The sequence below is a fragment of the Mastigoproctus giganteus genome, chromosome 5, assembly GCF_048544385.1.
Source record: "Mastigoproctus giganteus isolate SK-2022 chromosome 5, ASM4854438v1, whole genome shotgun sequence".
Classification (NCBI taxonomy): Eukaryota; Metazoa; Arthropoda; class Arachnida; order Uropygi; family Thelyphonidae; genus Mastigoproctus; species Mastigoproctus giganteus.
In genome coordinates, this window is record NC_143579.1 from 106,711,644 (window position 1) to 106,732,458 (window position 20,815).

General features: G+C 38.0%; 1 protein-coding gene across 2 annotated transcripts in view; it reads right to left on the bottom strand.

Moving 5' to 3' along the window:
• LOC150085621 (KH domain-containing, RNA-binding, signal transduction-associated protein 2-like) overlaps positions 1 to 20,815 on the bottom strand; it is a 184,008-nt gene that overhangs the window by 65,390 nt on the left and 97,803 nt on the right. For both annotated transcript variants that reach the window (XR_016546931.1, XM_090373396.1), the window contains exon 2: positions 1,945 to 2,087. Coding sequence is in view for 1 of the 2 variants with exons in the window: in XM_090373396.1 (XP_090229522.1) it covers positions 1,945 to 2,087 (143 nt within the window). In the remaining variant the exon portion in view is untranslated. The remainder of the gene's footprint in view (positions 1 to 1,944; positions 2,088 to 20,815) is intronic.

Genomic DNA, 20,815 nt, shown 5'->3' on the forward strand with positions numbered 1-20,815 from the left:
TCCTTCTGTTGTCTTGGGAAACTCCAGCTTGGTAGGGGGCGCTATTTAAAATGATTTAACTTCTCTACGTGCATTCAGTCGATACAAATGAGAATTGACGTCAGATGTGGAGCTGGCATTAACGTTTTCTTCGAATCTTTAGGGATGTAAACGTTAAAAGGAATAACAAAAACACTAAAAAAAAATTATTGGAAGAAGGGCCGGTTCTTGGCATACCGCGAGCAAGCCAAAATATATCATCCGTTAAGGAACCCGAGTGAATATAATATTTTAATTTATGGCCACCAAGAAATTCATCGGACCACGCAAATAAAACTAGAGTAACGTTAATCTAGTGAGGGGAGTACAACGAAAATTATTATCAGAAAGAAGGTCAAAACTCGGGCTATTTTTTCATCTCTACTGAAAGAGGAGAGTGTGATGGCTAACGATAAAAATTAACTGCCAGTTGTTGGCTAATTGCAAGATCGATCATGCACAAATAAAGCTGGAATTAAATTTATTTTAACTATTTTTTATGTCACGCACATAGCAGCAAGGAATAATGTAGAAGATATAACTTATTCTTGGCATGATTTATGAAAAATAATCCAACATCAAGCATAATCTGCAGAGTTTAATGGAGCTGAATGATGCAGTGTTTCAACTAATATACAAGGAAAATTCAAATTACTTACATTTATTCAGTTGTCAGAAAGTTAATAACACAACAATCGAGTGAAAAATATTGAAAATAGATATAAGTGACTTTGCGGTTGGCAAAGGATGGAAATAACAAAAGAAACATTTTAAAATTAACTGACGGAATTGCATAGTGTGATTTGTACTTTAATTCCTTGATATATAATACGAAGGATATTCCTTCATATTATACATCAAGCGCAAAATACAAAGAAAATATTGTATATATATAAAAAAAAACTCCTTTGACATAAACACTTTTTTTGCATGATTATAAATATTATACAAAAATACGTGTTTTAGACATGTTTAAGGTGTGGTGTTTGCAAATCGTGTTAATCACATTGTTTTCTTTTAACTTTGGTATTAAAGTCGTCGAAAAATGCCTAGTAGGGCAGTAACACTATTTAAATATACAATTTTATTAAAAATAAATGGCTTCTTTCCAGTGTCTGGAATCTAAACTATGACTGTACAATCAAGCCAATTTCAAGGAGCCATATACACATAAAAAAAAATTGTGCTTCGTACAGCCTCTTGTCGTTATACTGCCCTGCTTTCACGCTAAGCGCAGATATTTTAAATAAATTCTGTTCTTCGATGGATATGACATCGATTTTCCCAAACTCATTGTAAACCTACTGCAAATTGCGCAGTACTTGAGTAGCGGTGCCTTTTCGAATAATGAATGCAAACATCCAGCGACTTTCATTAGATTATACTGATCACCTCGAACTGAAAACTATGAAAGTCATCACCATACACTAAGCTCTCCCGTCCATGGCAGAATATCACTGATTCGTTCAGTTGATGGAACCGAACTTCTCTCCTCCGAACTTCTCCCCTCTACTCAGCAAGGGCCGAACTCATTAGGAAATTACACGAAGAGAATTTGAAAGTACAGGGCCGATTCCCAGTTCACCTCCCCTCCAGAAAGCATGCTCCTATAATCGAATATTTGTTCTGGGTTTCTTTTGGAAAAGAAGCATCGCAACTGCTGTATAGGCTTGTCACATTCTTGACACACATCAAAAATGTGACAAGAATGTGTCGCATTCTTGACACAAATCTGATGTAGATTTATTTTTTCTTCATCTCGATTCCATAACACAACTAGTATACGTGTTTTAGATATGTTTAAAACATAGTATATTCATATTTCGGTTGTTATATGAAAGATACACTTAAATTGTTAAAATTAACTTTATCTAGTATTACCACTTCTAAAAGAAATAGATAATTTATTGATATATTTCTACTTACATTAGGATGATCTTTTACGGGGACTAAAACTTTAACTTGTAACCGTATAGGACGACCTTTGTGTATATCTGTACAAGGGGAGGATTTCGTTTGACTAGATGCTTGGCTGTCTCTGTCTCCTGTCATCTGAACCCTTTGAATTTCTAGAAAAAAATTCCGGTTTTTAGTAACATTCCCATACCAGCCCACAGAACATTTTATAAAAAATAATATGAGCAGTACTGGATGAGAAACAATATATAGATAAGAGCTTAAACTGCGTGTGTATGAGGTTATAATAACGATTGTCCAGCTTTAACACTGTGTCAATTAAATACAGGCTTTTTGCACCAGATTGCCTAAAATACATGGCCAATTTAGCGATAGAGGAGAACAATCATGGTTCAGAAAAACTGCAGTTCAAATTAAGTTCCTAGACAGTACAGTGACCAAAATGGGGCTGATATCTCATAATTTTATAGTTCGCCAAAAATATATCACAAGAAGCGTCTGTCTATACTTATCGAAATTTAGCCTAAAGGAATCAATTCTAAGTTCATTGGAGATTTCAATGGCGTACAGCAGCGGTTCTCAACATTTTTTTGACTCGCAAACCCCTTTCAACACAATATTTTTAATGCGAACCACTAAGCCTATATTCTCTGAAATCGTATAATATTTCAGAATTTTTATAATAAAATATTTCAAGTACAGTACTATTTATTAATAAGCGACATTGCGTAATAATCAAAATTATTATTATTAAGTATTATTTATACTTTGTAAAGCAGTTATTAATCAGTCCAAACTAGATTTCGAACAGGCTAAGAGTAGAAAACTTGCTTCTTGTCGAAATGGTAGCCGAGCAGTCTCGTCTCTTGTCAAAGCTATTGGCCGCAATTTTTACCAGTCTCTGCTCCCACCTCTGTCAAAATCAGATGGTCCTGTTGCCATATCAGCCAAAGATAAAGCTGACCTGCTAGCATCCTATTTTTCTTCCAACTCCTGTATTGATGATCTTGGTAAATCATTTCAAACCTTTCCCAGTACACTCCATTCAAGGATTCCTGTGCTTTTCCGTCAACAGGATGTCAGAAGGATTTTGATGAATCTGATGCTAAGAAAGCTCCAGTATTTCTCCACTTGTTCTCAAAACCTGTGCTTGCCCCTGAACTTACTCCTGTTTTGTGTTGTCTTGTTTCACTTTCTTATTCCAAAGGTATTTTTCATTCTGCTTGGAAGGTTGCTGATATCCAGCCAGTTCCTAAAAAGAGTGACAAATCCCTCCCATCCAATTATCGTCCCATTGCAATTACTTTTACTCTTTCCAAAGTAATGGAGAAATCAATTAACTGCCAACTCAAACTATCTGGAAACCTTTCACCTGATCAATGATCGCAGGTATGAATTCCGTCAGTGTCGATCCACTGGTTATATTCTGGCTTACGTTACTCATCTGTGTACAAATTTAATGGAAAAGTTTGGCACAACTCAAGTCATTGCTCTTGACATCTCAAAGGCTTTCGATCGCGTTTGGCATAAAGGGTCTTCTAAACAAGCTTCCATCCTATGGTTTGCCAGCTGTTCTTTGTAATTGAGTATCCATTTTCTCCCTGACTACTCCCTGGGGGTGATAGTAGACGGCTCTCTGTCTTCTAACTTCTCCACTAATGCTGATTATTTTTTTTTTTTTTTTTTTTTTATGTAAACCCCAAACACGAGAGGTATTAGAACCTCTAGTACTTAGTGCCGTGCTTGGATTGGAGGTTGAGAAGACGAAAGAAGATATTTGTTGACATTGAACTTGAACTTCTGTAGACTGTACGTTTCAGGAAATACGTATGAAGTAAGGTTGTTCCAGAAAACGGCAGTTGAATGAATAAATGAGGAAGATGAAAAGTTGGTTCTGTGAGTTTGAAGTTGGACACTAAATGGATGTTGGCTGCACGTGTTCGGACTGTTTTGAAAGAGAGAGCGGGAATTATAGAAGCCAATTCAGAAGAACGGTGCCCATGGAAGTATCTGTAGAAGAGGCATGCAGCAGAAACAGAACGACTATGAGACAGCGAGTGCAGAGACTCTGTTAGAGATGAGTCATTAATTAACCTAACTGCCCTCTTCTGAATGGAATCAAGAAGCCCAAGAGACGTTTCGGGGGCACCACTCCAGATGTGGGAACAATATTCCATGGCAGGGCGGATTTGCGATTTATACAGAGTGAGCAGCTGTATGGAAGAAAAGTAACGCCGAGAGCGAAAGAGAAAACCAAGTTTTTAAAATGCAGAAAAAGCAATATTTGTAATATGCTTGTGCCAAGAGATATTAGAAGTCAGGGTAATCCCCAAAAGAGATATATCATTTTGCCTAGAAATTGGAGTGTCACTAAAGATAAGCATAGGAGCAGAAGAATCCTTTTTGCGAGATATAAGACAAGACTGAGTTTTAGAAGGATTGAAATCAACCACGTTGTCTTTGCCCCACTTGAGAATTACCTGAAGATCGGCATTTAAGGAATTGGTAGCAGATTTTCGAGAAGTTGAGCTGATTGAGCAGGACAAGGTTTCTCAAAATTGAAAATAGAATGCAATGTGCTATCATCGGCAAAACTATGGATAGGATTTCCAATCAATGGAAGAAGGTCATTAATATACAAGAGGAAAAGAGTGGGGGAAAGAACTGAACCTTGGGGGACACCGGCATTAGTGGAGAAGTTAGAAGACAGAGAGCCATCTACCATCACCTTTAGTGAGCGATCAGAGAGAAAACTGGATACCCAATTACTAAAAACAGTTGGCAAACCATAAGATGGAAGCTTGTTTAGAAGACCTTTATGCCAAACACGATCGAAAGCCTTTGAGATGTCAAGAGCAACTACTTGTGATTCACCGAACCTTTCCATTGAATTAGTCCATAAATGGGTAACATAAGCCAGAATATCACCAGTGGATCGACAATGACGGAATCCATACTGGCGATCCTTGATCAGACAGAAGGTTTCTAGGTAGTTTAAGAGTTGGCGGTTAATTGATTTCTCCATTACTTTAGAAAGAGTAGAAGTAATTGCAATGGGACGATAATTGGATGTGAGGGATTTGTCACCCTTTTTAGGAACTGGCTGGATATGCGCAAATTTCCAAGCAGAAGGAAAAACACCTTGGAATAAAAAAGGGAAAAAAGGTGGCAAAGAATAGGAGTAAGTTCAGGAGCACAGATTTTGAGAACAAGTGGGGAAATACCGTCAGGACCTCGAGCTTTCTTAGCATCAAGATTCGTCAGAATCCCTCTGACATCCTTTTGACGGAAAACCACAGGAGGCATTGAATGGAGCGTGTTTAGGAATGGTGGTAGGTGTTTTACCCAGATCATTAATACATGAGTTTGAGGAAAAATGGGATGCTATCAGGTCAGCTTTATCCTTGGCTGAAGTGACAACAGAATCATCTGGTTTGGAGCAGAGATGGGCACAATTTGCGGCCAATAGCTTTGGCAAGAGACCAGAATGCTCGGCTACCATTAGGGCAAGAAGAAAGGTTTCTACTCTTAGTACTATATTAATCAGTCCAAACTCTAGTTTGGACTGATTAATAACTGATTTGCTATTGTCGCGAGCTTTGGTATAGGCAGAAAAAATGAAACTGAAGAATTAGAAACAAGCCAATTACGATATTCAACATTCTTCTCTTGGACAGTCTTAGCATATTTATTGGAAAACCAAGGTTTAGATAAAGGATGAGATTTTAAAGTGGAGTGTGGGATAAAGGATTCCATTCCTGCAGGAATAATTTCACTGACACTATCGGAGCGTTGATATTAGAAGTTTTGAAACAGTAATCCGACCAAGGAAAAGAAGAAAATAATTCTCGCAAGTCATCCCATTTTGCATTCTTGTAATGCCAAACAACACGAGGTTGGGAATAGCCATTAGATAAAGGCTCCATTGGAGAAGCGACCATCACCATGTTGTGATCTAAAGTGCTTAAAGGGCCTCTAACTTCGGCCGTGTACTTAGAAGGGTTGTTAGTGAGTAAAAGATCAAGCGTGTTGGCTGTATGAATAGGACTGTCCGGCATTCTTGTAGGTAAATGAACAATCTGCGCAAGGTCATTAGTAATTGCAAAAGCCTCAGCATCTCGACCAGCTGGGTCGGTGTGACTAGAAATCGGAAGCCAACTGGAGTTGTGAACATTAAAATCACCGAGGAAAATTACCTCACTGTTAAGAAAGTTCGATTGGAGAAAGTAAAGTTGCAAAAAGAGGAAGTCCAAGAGCTCCAAGTGATTAGTGGTGTTGGGAGAACGTTAGAGACAACAGATGAATTTGACACAATGAAGTAGAGAGATTTTAAGCCAGAGAAGATCAAAGAGAGGAGATTCCACATTTCCAAGTCTCTGACCGGGAATATCAGAACGGACATATGCACAAGTACTACCTTTGAGGTGAAAGGAATCATACAGCGAATAATTTGGCAACTGAGATGAGCACTAGTTGAATCAACCGATAACTGAGATTTTGTCAGAAAACGTACATGGGGTTTGGCAGACTGCAAGTGGAAATGGACATCGTTGAGATTAGAATTGAGACCACGCTAATGTTTTTGCAGATTAGCTTAGTCTGTTAGTTTGACAATTCATGGTGTATTCAATAGTAAGAAAAAGTTGGAGGGGGGGGAAAGGCCACATAAAGTGGCCTCGACAATGCTCCCCGCATATGCACTACTCGACTTCCTCCAGTCACTATCTGGCAGAGTAGAGGTAAGAAGATTATACACTAGCTGATCCGGAAGCCTCCTAGAGAGTTACCAATAGGTTCGGTCCGGTGTACTAACTAGCGGCCGGCCTGCTAACACCGTTTTGGAGCTGTACCCTCGAAATGTAAGAAAGTTTGTATCTCGCCACGACATTCATCATAACCTCAAAAGTCATCAGTCATACTGCATGATGGAAGAGATGGGGAAGGGTTGACCGGAACTTAGCTCTGGAGACTAAACATGGGTTACACCACTTCAAGCCTCCAATAAGCAAAGTGGTGGTATTGCACCCGTTGATGACAGTAATCTACCACTTAGTACTGCCTGGTAACAGTGGAGCGTCATTCCTCTATGTAGTGTGGGCGCCACACCTCGACCGCTGCTTACGTTGATTCACACCTGGGTGGTCACCCACCATGTACTTGTGCATGGAGGTTACACATAGGATTACTAACAGTCCCACCATCGTGAAGGTGCAAGTAGAGGATTTGGCTGTCATAGACCGTCCGGACTGCTCCGAAATTGGATCCACTTGACTTGAGTGTCACCCGAATACCAGTTCCATTGGCGTTTTAGACTCCCAGGTAGCAAGTACAGCTTGTCTGGCATATCTGAGAGAATGTCTGTGACAACCTCATGGACCTTGTTCTTGCTCTTGAAAGAGCTAAACCTTGTTCCCCAAGGTTTAGTTCTTTCTCCCACTCTTTTCCTCTTGTATATTAATGACCTTATTCCACTGACTGGAAATCCTATCCATTATTTTGCCGATGATAGCACATTGCATTCCACTTTCCATTTTGAGAAACCTTGCTCTGCTCAATGAGCTTCAACTTTTCGAGTATCCACTGCCTATCCTTAAATGCCGATTTCCAGATAATTCGACAGTGGGGCAAAGAAAACATAATTTCAATCCTTCCAAAACTCAGTCCTATCTTATATCTCACAAAAAGGATTCCTGTGCTTATCTTCGATTACGCTCCGGTTTCTTGGGGATTACCCTGACTTCTAATCTCTCTTGGCATAAAACATAAAACTCAGTGTTGTCTCATATCTCGCAAAAATGATCCTTCTGCTCCTATGCTTACCTTCGGTGACACTCCAATTTCTAGGCAAGATGATATATCTCTTTTGGGATTACTCTGACTTCTAATCTCTCTCTTGGTACAAGCACATTACAAATATTGCTTTTTCTGCATCTAAAAAACTTGGTTTTCTCTCTCGTTCTCGGCGTTACTTTTCTTCCAAACTCTGTACAAATCGAAAATCCGCCCTGCCATGGAATATTGTTCCCACATCTGGGGTGGTGCCTCCAAAACCTCTCTCAGGCTTCTTGATTCCATTCAGAAGAGGGCAGTTAGGTTAATTAATGATTCATCTCTAACAGAGTCTCTCCACTCGCTTTCTCATAGACGTACTGTTTCTGCTGCATGCCTCTTCTACAGATACTTCCATGGGCACTGTTCTTCTGAACTGGATTCTATATTTCCCGCTCTCTCTTTCAAAACAGTCCGAACACGTGCCGCCACCAGCCAACATCCATTTACTGTCCAACCTGAAACCCACAGAACCAACTTTTCATCTTCCTCATTTATTCATTCAACTGCCGTTTTCTGGAACAACCTTCCTTCATACGTATTTCCTAAAAATTACAGTCTACAGAAGTTCAAGTCCAATGTCAACAAATATCTTCTTTCATCTTTTCAGCCTATGCACGGTACTAAGTACTATACGTTCTAAAAAAAAGTACCTATACATAACAATGACCCTTGAGAATGGAAAAAAAAAAGTATGGAAAACATTTATTTAAAAAAAGTTGTTTATGCATGGGTAATGTACTTCCATCATTTCTACTACGCAGGTAGTATGCATACATCTTTCGATTATATCTCCTTGTGAATACCTTCACAACGAGTTACCGAGGTATTGCACTTCCTCGAATAAGTAACGCCTCAGCTATGGAAAGACTAATGTTACTTATTGTCGGCGGATACCACCACCCAGACGGCACCGTTTGAAGAATGTTATGGGATAAGATACTCTGTTATCCAGATAATGTGCCTATTAGACTTCGGAAAGCAAAAAAGGTGTAGGAAAGTGATAGTAGAAAAGGAAAGAACAGTTACTCCTCATACTCAATGAACTCAAACATTCATGAATCCCCCCGAATTGACAACGCTTCCCCATTAGGGAAGACTGTTGTTACGTATTTGTGGTAATGAGGGCCTCATCAAGACCCATCCCCCAAGACGGCACCGTTTCGGATCTGATTGGCTCCTCTTCTTTGGGTTGGCAGGCACCCTGTTGTTGCAATAGTGACAACCCAATTATGAAGTATAACTCCACGATATGAGAGATGCTTGATGGTGTGCATGATTTCATCTAAAAGATAAATTAAGTTTGACTTATTAGATTCTGTTTTAATTTAAATAAAGGAGAGAATTATATTACTTCAAATTCACAGTTGCAGTCACCAATGGGGTGGTGGGCGAACTCTCAGAAGAAATGTTTTCATCTCAACAGTCTAAACGAATTATGAACAATGTTTCGATACCACTACTGATGAATTGAATAATCTCAATACAACAGACAACCAAATAGGTGCTTAAAATTTGCTTAAGACAATGTATTGAGTCAGTTTTATTAATAATTCCAAGATAGTTTTTTGTGCAACAATACCGCTCATGGTATGGCACAAGAGGTGCTTTTTTCGAGTATGGGAAAACATTTAACTGTATAAAAAAGAAATTTGTGTTGGTTGAAGCTCGGTTCTCGTTGTACTCTGCTGACGATTATAAAAAAAATAATCCAAACAACTGGAATCTTCTTTGCATCAAAAAACGCAGTGTGGAGTCAATACTGATAATGTATAAATTTAGAAATTCATTTTGGATGTAACTTAATGAAATAGTCATCGTCTGATTGAGTTCTAGATGTCATTATACTAACAATTTACTTTTTAAAATAATTTCTGTTGATGAAATCGTACCTGGTCAACGTAATGATGTCTGCTACAGGCTCAGAGAGAGAGAGAGGTGGAGAGAAGAAATGCAATTCGCACGTCTCTAGTTACTCCAAAGTCGATTGAGATACCAGCTCATACTATTAATAACATCCGATCATTTTCGAGGCCTACTCAGTAAAACTCTTTATCAACGAGTTCAGAAAAAAGCTGATAACAAAACCTAGGGTGCGCAGGAAATACCAATGATAGCGTTATCTGTGAAACTTAAAATTAGTTTAACTGGCTCTCATATATTATAATATGAAGAAAGATAAATTTAAATTATAAGATAAGAGCTTCATCTATACATCACAAATACTATTTCATTTGTTATCCTGACATTTCGGTAGACTTTAATGCGAACTATAAAAAAATAAATGTTTTATTTGTCGAAAACCAGATATTGCACATTCATCTCTTCTGTGTTACATGTGAATCGAAATATTCCATTATAAATACCAGCTCCTCTCAGTGACTGAAGAGAGCTTACATTTAGAGATCTAAGACCATCTCTAATTTAAATACAGCTCCAGTGATCATCGTCATTTTAAATTACCTCCTTTCATTATCACTGCGTTCAAAGTATGTCTTAAAATCAGCTTATCATCACTGTGCATTTATTGGAAGAGTAGAACTTAGTTGCATTAATTCTTGGTTAAATGATCCTATTCCCGATGGAATATTCACTACTCCATCCACCCCTTATACCACTGTTATAAGCGATAAAGATGGAGGCATTTTAGCTTTAATACACGAATTTTCGGAGCAGTGAAATTTCTTTATTAGAAGCCTTAAACGGTTTCTTAAATTTCCTAACACTTAAGATTCTACTTCCATCAGTATAGATAACTTTAAATAACGTTTTATAGTTGTAAATACTTCTATCCGTGTACTCTTGAGCTACGAATAACACTTGCTAGCATTGCCAACTAAAAATAATTTCTTTACTAACATCTAGAATGTCTTAATGATCCTTCACGTATTGAGTTCCGTAAGCCAGAAGTAGATTAAATCATTATAACACCAAAGGTGTTATAATGGTGGGATTAAAATTCTCTAACATGAATGTTGCGTTGCAATTATTTTTGAAATAAGAGAGACAAATCATATCCATTCTGTGGATGTCATTTAGGCAGATCAGTGATGTCCAGGAATCCTTCGTGTACGTGTTTATTTGACCAATCTTGGACAAGTTAGCCACTGGGAAAGCTGTGCTACTTTAGCACCCATTTTTCTTGCTAATCCATCTTGGACAAGCTTTAGAGGACAAAACTTTTATGGAGAACTATGGGTAGAATTACACTCCGAGTAGTAATGCACCGCAGTACAGTTTTTGAGGCAGGAGTATATAATTCATCAGTGATGGGTGCTTTTATTTAATTAAATAATTATTCTCTAAAATATTATCAAACTTCAAATTGCATTTTGGTACAAAGTTATCCTGTTGTGCCTGGCAAATATTTCTCCAACTTCGAAGTCATCGAAATCCATAAACATAATTAGACTTAAAGCTTTCTTTCTTATTTTCAAAATAACCACGCATTTTTTATTGTATATTTTAATCTACTTTATTTCAAAAATGGCTCGCTGACGTTTGGAAGTGATTCAAAGCATATGATAATTATCTAATGCATATGCTTTTTCGCAGACAAATATCTAATCTCTCATAATAAATGCTGGCACTACTTGTCGATATTTTTATTCTTATTATTCAGTAACCACCTGGCAACAGCTCCATATTTTCTTCTCTAGAATTGTATTTTAATTTGCTCGAGGCATTAATGGAAAATACAAAATACTTTCTGGTCGCTTACGAAAACGAAAAATAATTAAAATCGCTTTTTTTCTTATATCAGTCGAATGCAATTTTCATGAAGTACAGGGAAAAACACTTCCTTGGAGATAATTAAAGGAAGAATGGCTCACCTTATGAAAACATGCAATACAAATCATGTAATACAGATGAAAAAGTGAGCGAGTTCTTTTAAAACTTCCCACATTTTGTTTTTCTGTTTAAGTTCCATGGTTAAAACAACTGCAATGTCTCTAAAGCAATAAAAACCGAAATGAATACGTTCTTTTTAAGAGGAGACTTGGACTTGCTTTGAGTACGTCAAATGAACCGTCTTGGATATTTGTGTGTAAGCTGAAACTCTGACGAACCCTTTTTCCCAAGGTAACTGGATCAACGAATTTTCGGAGCAGTGATGAAGGAAATCTAAGAGGCCAATTGGAAAGCCGATTGTACAGGTAGCGTATTACCCTGGAGAAAAATAAAAAAACTTTTCCCTCGAGGGTCGCCTTTATTAAAGTTCCGACGTAGTGACCTCAGAAGCGTACCATCAAATTTTCTGGCGGTACTCGCGAGTTCGTTTTTAGGGAAAATATTCGCATTTATATGCGAGTTTCTTGTTGCAACGTATTTTTTTTTCCCGCACAAAGCGGGGTCGTTTGTATTCCCTTTAAAGCATCGGCGAACGGTGCACGTCAAATACTTCAGACAGATCGAGTGGAATATTAAGTACTGACCCGAGGCATAGAGGAAATGAGTTCTGCTCGAAGAGAAGATGTCCAGAAACCACATGAGAAATTGACCAAATAACGCAAATGACTTCAGACAGAGAACTGCTTGTCAGATGGAACAAAATTTGCCATTTTATTCCACACGCCCAAAGTAATACGAAAGAAAAAGAAGAGCTGGTTAGAAAAAATGATAAACTTCGTGTACTTAAATGAGATGAGCATTTCTTCAAGTCTTTACTATGTATAGATTGGAATATTGCTCCACTTCTTCCTCTAATTTCTCTGTTTCAGTTAGGACATCTTGTCATGATTCTCAATTGCTAAAACACCAATATTTTGGTGTTTTGGGATCTGGGGCGGGACTGGAAGGAGCAGGTTCCCCCGCATGATTCTTCTAAAGCGAATGTTGTTCTGAGCATCCTTTGTGACACGAAAAGTTGCATGATGATAACATACGGTCCCTCTCCATTGAATTTACACGATGCAAGTAAGGTATGATTGTTCAGAATGATTTTACACAGATCGATAACCAGTAGACCAAATCCAAACTAAGGAAAACAGGCGATCGCACCACTATAACTGTTGTTAGGTTGTTTAATGACATTTCAGCCAGATTCTGTTGCACCAACAATGAAGTTGGTGGAACATAATCTGGATGCATCTATTCTGTGAGCGTAAGCTACACGCAGATGAGTCCATCCGATACCTAGACTGTGTAGCAGGATTCATCAGTCCACATCACGTATGGGCACTGCTACAATGTCCGTTATCCGTTTTCCGGAGCCAGATATGTGGTGAAATGCACTACTGAGAGATGCGCTCGTGGGTAGCACAGTTGGTAGGATCGCTTTTCGAACTTAGGTCTTTTCCACATCGGGTGGAAAAGACCTAAGTTCGAGTACTGTCGATGACGTGAGGAATTTTTATGGTTCTTTTTCAAAACGTGGCTGAGTTAGCCGTCTCAGATGAGGGTAGCATGGTTTTTTTCTCCCGGAAACTGGGGATATTTTCCCACCAAACAGAAATCGACCTCAGATCACACGCGATTTACGGAAAATATACACGGAGCAATACGCCTTAGTCGGTTTTGTTTTAGTAAGTCTTGATCTCGATTTTCTTAGAAAAAGCAAACGGCATTTAGCAAACAGGAGATGTCAGAAAAGCAAAACCAAAAGGTAGAATATGAAAAATACGATAATTAAGATTTGTAATTATCCTAATTTTACAAATACTAGTGTTAATATGGGATAATTACTAATCTATGACTTATTATTGATATTAGTTTTAAATATCTTTCACATAAGAGCGCATTCACCAACAAAGGAAGACAACGGAGGTATCAATTTATGAAATTAATTGACTGGAACACTAAAGAATTATATGTCTTTTGGTGTGAGGCGTGTGATCAGGGACTAATTTAAGGGTTGACGCTTTAAATTTAAATAATTTCATCGCTAAAAATTTCATTTCTCAGTTATCGATTTTTATTAAGTGAAGCAAAGACAAAGCGCGTATTGTTCCTCTAGTGACGTCATATTGTTCATCGAATTAAAATGATATTAGTACTTATCGGAAAAGGTATTTGATCCAAGGGAAGTGAATTTTGCGGAGGCTTTCATGGTTTAGTGATCCACCTTTTATTAGCAATCCATTTTATTTTCGCTAAACGTCCACAATTAAATTTTATGTGGTACGTAACTCATTGGCCAATGATGGGTCATTCAAAATGATCAGCGCTTACAATTTAAAGCTCATCCAGAGAATGGGAATTATTGTCTTAGGGGTTTCTTCTCGATGTAACCTATTTTCGATTCTACTATTAGATTTATGGTGCATTTTTAAATTGCGCGTTTCGCTTTAAAGCGATTAGAGTTTTAACTCTAAAAAGCAGCACCATTTTAAGAGGGAGCAATGGATGGTTTTAACTACTATAGAAACCCTTCCTTCCGATTGAAGACCTTCGGGTACCACCCTACCTTCCGATTTCTAAAAGAACAAGGATTTGCTTCAGTCATAAGCCCAAGAAATTTTCTATAAAAGTTATTTTCACGCAGATTTGTATCAAGTTGGGGTGAAATCCCCAATCAAATCACCAGATCTCAATCCAATTCAGCACTTGGGATTGAGGTGTTGCGAGCTCTTCGGAGTAGGGGATTTCTGTTCCCCAAATGCATAACTACATTTAGAAGCATTAAACCTAGTAAATCAATAGTAATTAAAAATCACACGCGCCTGAATTTATTATTTCTGCTAATTTATTTATTTCTTAAATTAGTTTTTCTTTTTCTACAAACAGCAAAGGTGAAAGGTAAATTGAAGAGTAAATTGTAACCAATTAATTACTAATTAACTAATAATATAAAAAAGCATTTTCTCTTCCTCGAACATACCTTACAATATTCACTAGAAGTTTTGTATTATTTCACTTATTTCCTCATGTATTTCTAATAAAAAAAGGAAATCCTTTAATAAAATAAATACAAAGACGCGTACTTCAGATCGCAGTATGGCGTATGATCCTCTCCAAAGTCCTATGGCAACAAATCCCATTCTTCCACTAGCGCAGTCTTTAGTTCACCAAGTGATTGAGGAGGTGGCTGTTGTTCGGCGTACTATATGTTCGATTAGATTTAAGTTTTGTGATGGTGCTGGCCACAACAGTTGTTGGATGTCTTCAGTTTCAAGATATTCATCTACCACTTCATCTCTATGTGCAGTGGCATCGATCTGTTCTCGGTACCTCTACGCAGTTATGGTTCCACTGTCAAAAACATGAAGAGGTGATGCGACCGTTGATCATTATTCCACCCCACACGAGAACACCGCCTCCCGGAGCTGAAAGTGTCCCTTTCTCTGATGTTGAAGGGATGGTACAGCATTCCAGAATTTGTTTGTATACTAAAACGGGACTCATCAGATAACAGAACTGTACCCCATTTGTCAGGACTCCAAGTCACATGTTCATGGCACAAGTTTCGACGAGCTCTGCGGTGATTTGGGGTTAATGGGATACAAACTACTGGCTTCCTGGGCGCCTCCGTAGCCAGGTGGGAAGGAGCAGCAGTGCGTAGCACATGCTTCTTGATTAGACCGGGGTTCGAGCCCGTCACCACCAAATACGGAGTATGCGGAAAGGTCAAGGAATGACCACCGCATATCCCGGAGCAATATGGCCTTAGTTGCTAATGCTCCTAAAAACCAAATAACAAACAAACAAACAACTGGCTTCCTTGCATAGAGTCCACTTGAGCCTTCTTAACACAGTCCGGTTTGAAATGTTTTCACATGTGGCCGCAGCAACTTCAAGAGACTGTTGAGGACAGGACATTGTAGGTTTCTGTCTTGCTGTTAGAGCCAGGTAGCGGTCTGTTCTGGTTGACGTAGCCTTCGGGTGACCTTGACCAGCTGTTCTTGTAATGGTTCCTGTCTCCTGAAACTGCTTCCATAGTGCCGAGACGACACTGCGTGACACATTAAGCCAACGTGCCACCACTGCCATCTCAAAGAATCATTTAAACTACGATGACTTGCCATCCTGAGTACTGGAGATGGTTATTCCACTGCGTAAGCCAAAAACTGGAACGATGTGATGTGGTCGCAACTCGTGTTTTTATAGGCACGAATAATTTGCATAATGTGTGGCTCTGTAAGATGGTAGATCGATTTATATTGGATACTTGGAATTTGTATGGCAGGATGCCTATTATATCAAATATTCGCCTTCGCGACACTGTTCATAATAAAATATTCATGAAAAACATTTTGTTGCGTTAATTTTGTCGAGCATTGTAATATCGTACTTTGTCCAGGGCTTGTTCTTGATGGCAAAATTTTAATGCATCTGCTACTTGAGCCATAATACGCCATTTCCAACAGTAATCTATTTTAAACGTTTTGTACATTTTTTGTCTACGAAAGTTGGGATTCATGGACTGATCTGTATGTTGTATGAGCTGAAAAGCTCGGAATAACTCACGCGACAACTACTTTCCTCTCTCGGCCTACGATCGACTAACTGCAGCACCGAATGAAGAGGCTTTAAGTGTCCAGGGCGGTTAAAAAGCCATAAAAAGAGATCTAGAACAGAAAGCGGTTAAGTTTACAGAGTTGGTTTACACCCGAAAGTCAGTAGGAGTTAAATAAAATGGATGTTCTTTGGATTACAGGAGCAAATAAAGTAACTCTTCAAAAACAGCATCATTTGAACTCCCACAGTCTCATTGTAGTGTCTCTCAACGGTCCTGCATTGGGTGTAAATAATCGTCGTAGTAGCTTTTTTTAAACTTTTTTTTCTTTCGAAACAAATTCGTCTTAATTTAGAACCATGAAATTCTTAAATTTAATTTCATTTTGGGAATAATTACGCTATTCTTTAGAGTTACTTGGCAGCGGGTATTAGAGCTCCAGGACTTTTCCATTCTTCAAACAGGAAAAAAATAGCATTAGCACATGCAACGCTGAAATCCCACGTTTTAAATTGCACTGGAGATGGTCCAAAACAGTCTTAGCTCTACTCTTTGTTCGAAAAGGTTTTTTGTCTCGTACTTCATTTTTAATTCCGGATGCAAATACACTAAGGAGCTTTGGCACTTTTCAGCTTGCCAAAAGATGTTTATGGTGACGTAAACTAGTGGGGAAGTCGATGAATATTATCACCTTATTTCCAAGTTAAAGCAGACAAGGACTTTCCTTGGTGGAACAAAGGTTTCACCCTTTTTCGTGGCACCTAGAGTATTTCTGTGTGAAGATGAATTACTTCTTAAATATTGGGCCCAATCCTATGTTTCGTATATATTATAAACCTTTGTGTTTAAGATTTTTTTAGTCGTCGAAGCTACTCTTAAAATTTTCCACATAAGATGTTCTACGTCTTTCTGGAACGTCTTCAAATTCAAACTATGAGTACAGCAGATCTCATCGCACAGTTTTTTTTTCTGTTTTCTCTACTGAGAAATATTACTAAGTTTTCTAGTGAATTAGACTACTTTTATTTTTGACTTAAGTCCCTCTGAAAGCGTGCTGGAACTCAACATGTTAGCTGCATTTCAGTTTTTACAGTGAAACAATCCATCGCAAAAAAACTCAATTAAACAGCGAAGAATCTGCGTTAATATTTTGTATATTTTCTTCTGTTTTTCAAATGTATTCTGTTTTTCGTGCAACTCAAAAGATTTATTGAAAAATCTTTAGATTAAAGGGATCGAGAGGATGCTTAGTTAAAATGCACGCATTACCATAATATTCAGTGGTGTAGGCAGACATAAAATGATGTACTTAGTGAAGTCAAGAAATAACAAAAATCCTGATAATGTGTTTCTCGTTTGTGTGTCTTAGTAATAGGAGACCGTACTGGAAAAACAAGAAGAGCTTATGTTAATTACCTAAGGAGAAACTCGCTTGTTTATCTAATCAGCGTAAAGTTTCTCGTCCTTCGGGCATAAGTATGATTTATATCATCAAAGAAAGAGGTCAGAAAGAAAAATTTCATTTAAGTATCCAGGAATTTGATACAGTCTTGATCTGATGGATTTTCAGAAATACAGCAATACTTTTAAAACATCCCAAACATTTATAGGCTGGTAGATAATTTGCTATACTCAATATCTAAGTACAGAACTTCGCTTAATACTAAGAGATGCTCTCTTCTGTTTTTCCTGTCTTTAAGATGATGGTATCATCATCTGAAATGGCATCTTTCTCCTTCCATACCAGTGGAAAGATAAAGATTCCATTTCAAACGTAAACCAGAAACGGATGAACCTCTTTTTACGAGATTTTTCGATGGCTGAATTATTTTTTTCAAATTATAAGCAGGTAATAACCCAAGAATACAATATATTTTCGTCTCACAAAGGATGTGAGGTGAAAACAATATACATTTTCACCTCGGCATTGAGCTGTTCTAAGCAACCCAGTTCTAAAGAAATATTTCAATCAAAATAAGTTAAAAGAATTATATCAGTGTCCTTTGGAATGAAACTTATATTTCTAAACGCTATTTCCAGAATTGAATTTAGAAATTTGTATTATTCGTATGTCCATCTTGTTTAAAAGTATTCCTTCATACAAAAGAATATTCTGTTTTTGTTTTAAACTGGTTCATTTGTTATGCTGATACAGATTTACCATCTACCACTAACGTTCTGCAGTTCTATACGCTAATTGTTGTTTGGTTTTTAGGAGCATTAGCAACTAAGGCCATATTGCTCCGGAATATGCGGTGGTCATTCCTTGACCTTTCCGCATCCTCCATATTTGGTGGTGACGGGCTCGAACCCCGGTCTAATCAAGAAGCGTGTGGTACGCACTGCTGCTCCTTCCCACCTGGCTACGGAGACGCCTCTATACGCTAAAGCTTCTTCCGAAAGAAGTCAATAATTTTATTTTTGTCATATGTGGAATTTGAGCACCAATTAAAGTGCAATAGTTGTGGAAAAACCTCTATTTCACCTCGTTAATAACTATTACTACTTACAAGTCGAAGTTTGGTTTATTTTTGCCATTTAATGGTGTAGTGCAAGATCTTCAGGCGCCGAGAGGTTTTCAGTGTAGGAAAGATTGTGTTGATCTTCGAAACTAGAACATATTTGACATGGCCAATCATAAGAGTGTTTATGGGCACTACTGGGCCAATAGAAAGATCACAAAAGTCAGTCAGTGATAGATGACACCGTATTTGGAAGGAAAGAAAATAGCGTAGTCTTATCAGCTCTCTTGCGATGAAATAATCGAAATAAGAGTTTGGCTTCTGCTGTCGAGAGCGAGGGAGGTTGTTTTTGTTAGTTATCAGGAGACAAATGGCCACGAAACCCTCCGTTAATAATTACGTCTACAACTAGCAATGGAAGACTATCGATTACTTCTGTCACGGCTGAAGACACTGTTGTCGCCACGAGACTATTTATCCAATTGCACTCCCTCGACAGTCTTCGTTTGCCTCAGGTCAGTTACCATCTCCTTCCTCGTCTAGACTGGAAGCGCTACAAAAGTAAATAAAGGCATTAAAAATCATTGGAGAAGCCAACAAAACACGTGCTGCGATCATTGTTCGTGAGGATCACGTCCGAGTGGCATTTTAAATCATCAGCGAGCAAAGCAATGAGAGCCGAATGGAGCTCCCAGGCATATTTCAGAATTCATATGAGAAGAATGGACTTGCTTGGCCTCAAGCCTCTGCCATTTTATCTCACAAATCCATCCATAAAACTGATTGAAATGCTCAAAGCTTTAAATGGATTGAATGAACTAAAATGATGGTGATAGCATTCGTATTCTCTCTATGGTGACGCGCAGGGGGTGGATATAATTAAAAAAAAGGATAGCGTCCGATTGCCAATATTTTCCAATTCGAGGATTTTGATTATTGGAGTCGCGGAACCAGTTTGTCTTCTTGTTGAGTTTTAACTGAACAAGAAGGAGCTTTTGCACCTTCAGAAGAACATTTTTCTTTTGCTTCCTTGACACCCTCATGAGGAGTGTTCTGAAGACAGACTAAGAGATTTGAATGACTTTCGAGTCAAATCAGTTTCATTAAGAAACAAAATGAGGAGGGATGTGAAGGGTCAGTCAAGATGCTGTTTCTGTGAGTGGAAAGCATCGTTTGCAGGTTACCGTGGCAGCATGCGAACAGTGTTCATCACAAAAATAAATCTTGGTTATTATGTACATCAATTTGAAATATACAACTGAGACCGGTAACATGTCTGATGCAAATGAATACTGAACGTGATGGGTCAAAATGCGAAAACGTGCGCTGTAGAGTGATAAAAGTTTACTTCTGGTGTCGGATATGGATCTATACGGAGTTAGATTTGATTGTACGAAATTGTAGCTGGCATACGAACGCTGTCAGGTACTTCTAAATTACTTCATTCTACTAGAGTTTTCCTTAAGAGCATTTCTTATATCCATCAATAAAATGAAAGCTGCTCTGGTCATTTGGTGAAACGTGACGGACTTCATTTTCCAGCAGAGCGCCCTTCGAAGATTGAAAAAAATATATAAAAATGACCAAAAGTACATCACGCACATAATCAGTAGAAAATTCAATTTACTCCACTGTCTCATCACTCAAAGCGTTGAAAACAAGGCCAATATAATTCGACCACTCTGAGCAAAATCCTAAAAAAATAATAATTCGTCATAACCTCGAGCAAATCGATTTCTTGGGGGACGAGTCCGAATCACGCACTAAAGAAACTTCGGCGAATAGTAAAAGTTCAACTTTGAAATAAAAATTCTGAACACTTTTGAGGTAAAAGAAAAGTGTAACTGAGTAATCGAATACCTTTTTTATGGTAACAAATGAAAGTGGTAGCGAAGAGGATTTCTATATTCAGCGGAAAATAGATTTCTTACTGTAAAGTAATGAAGACGAATGGGAATATAATTGGTCTTCAAGGTTTTCTACAACTCAGAATCGCAGAGAATAAAATTGAATATCTTTTCCTTCAGTCTTCAATTTCCGTTTGTTTATTACCGCAGTAAAAATATTAATTCGAATTTTTCATGAGTTAAAATACAGTAGAACCCAAGATTGTGTTACTCTTATTTTATTTTTCATTTGTGTAGTCGCTTGATAAAAATCCCCTCGAGGTTATCAAGTCCAGAACAACTATTAT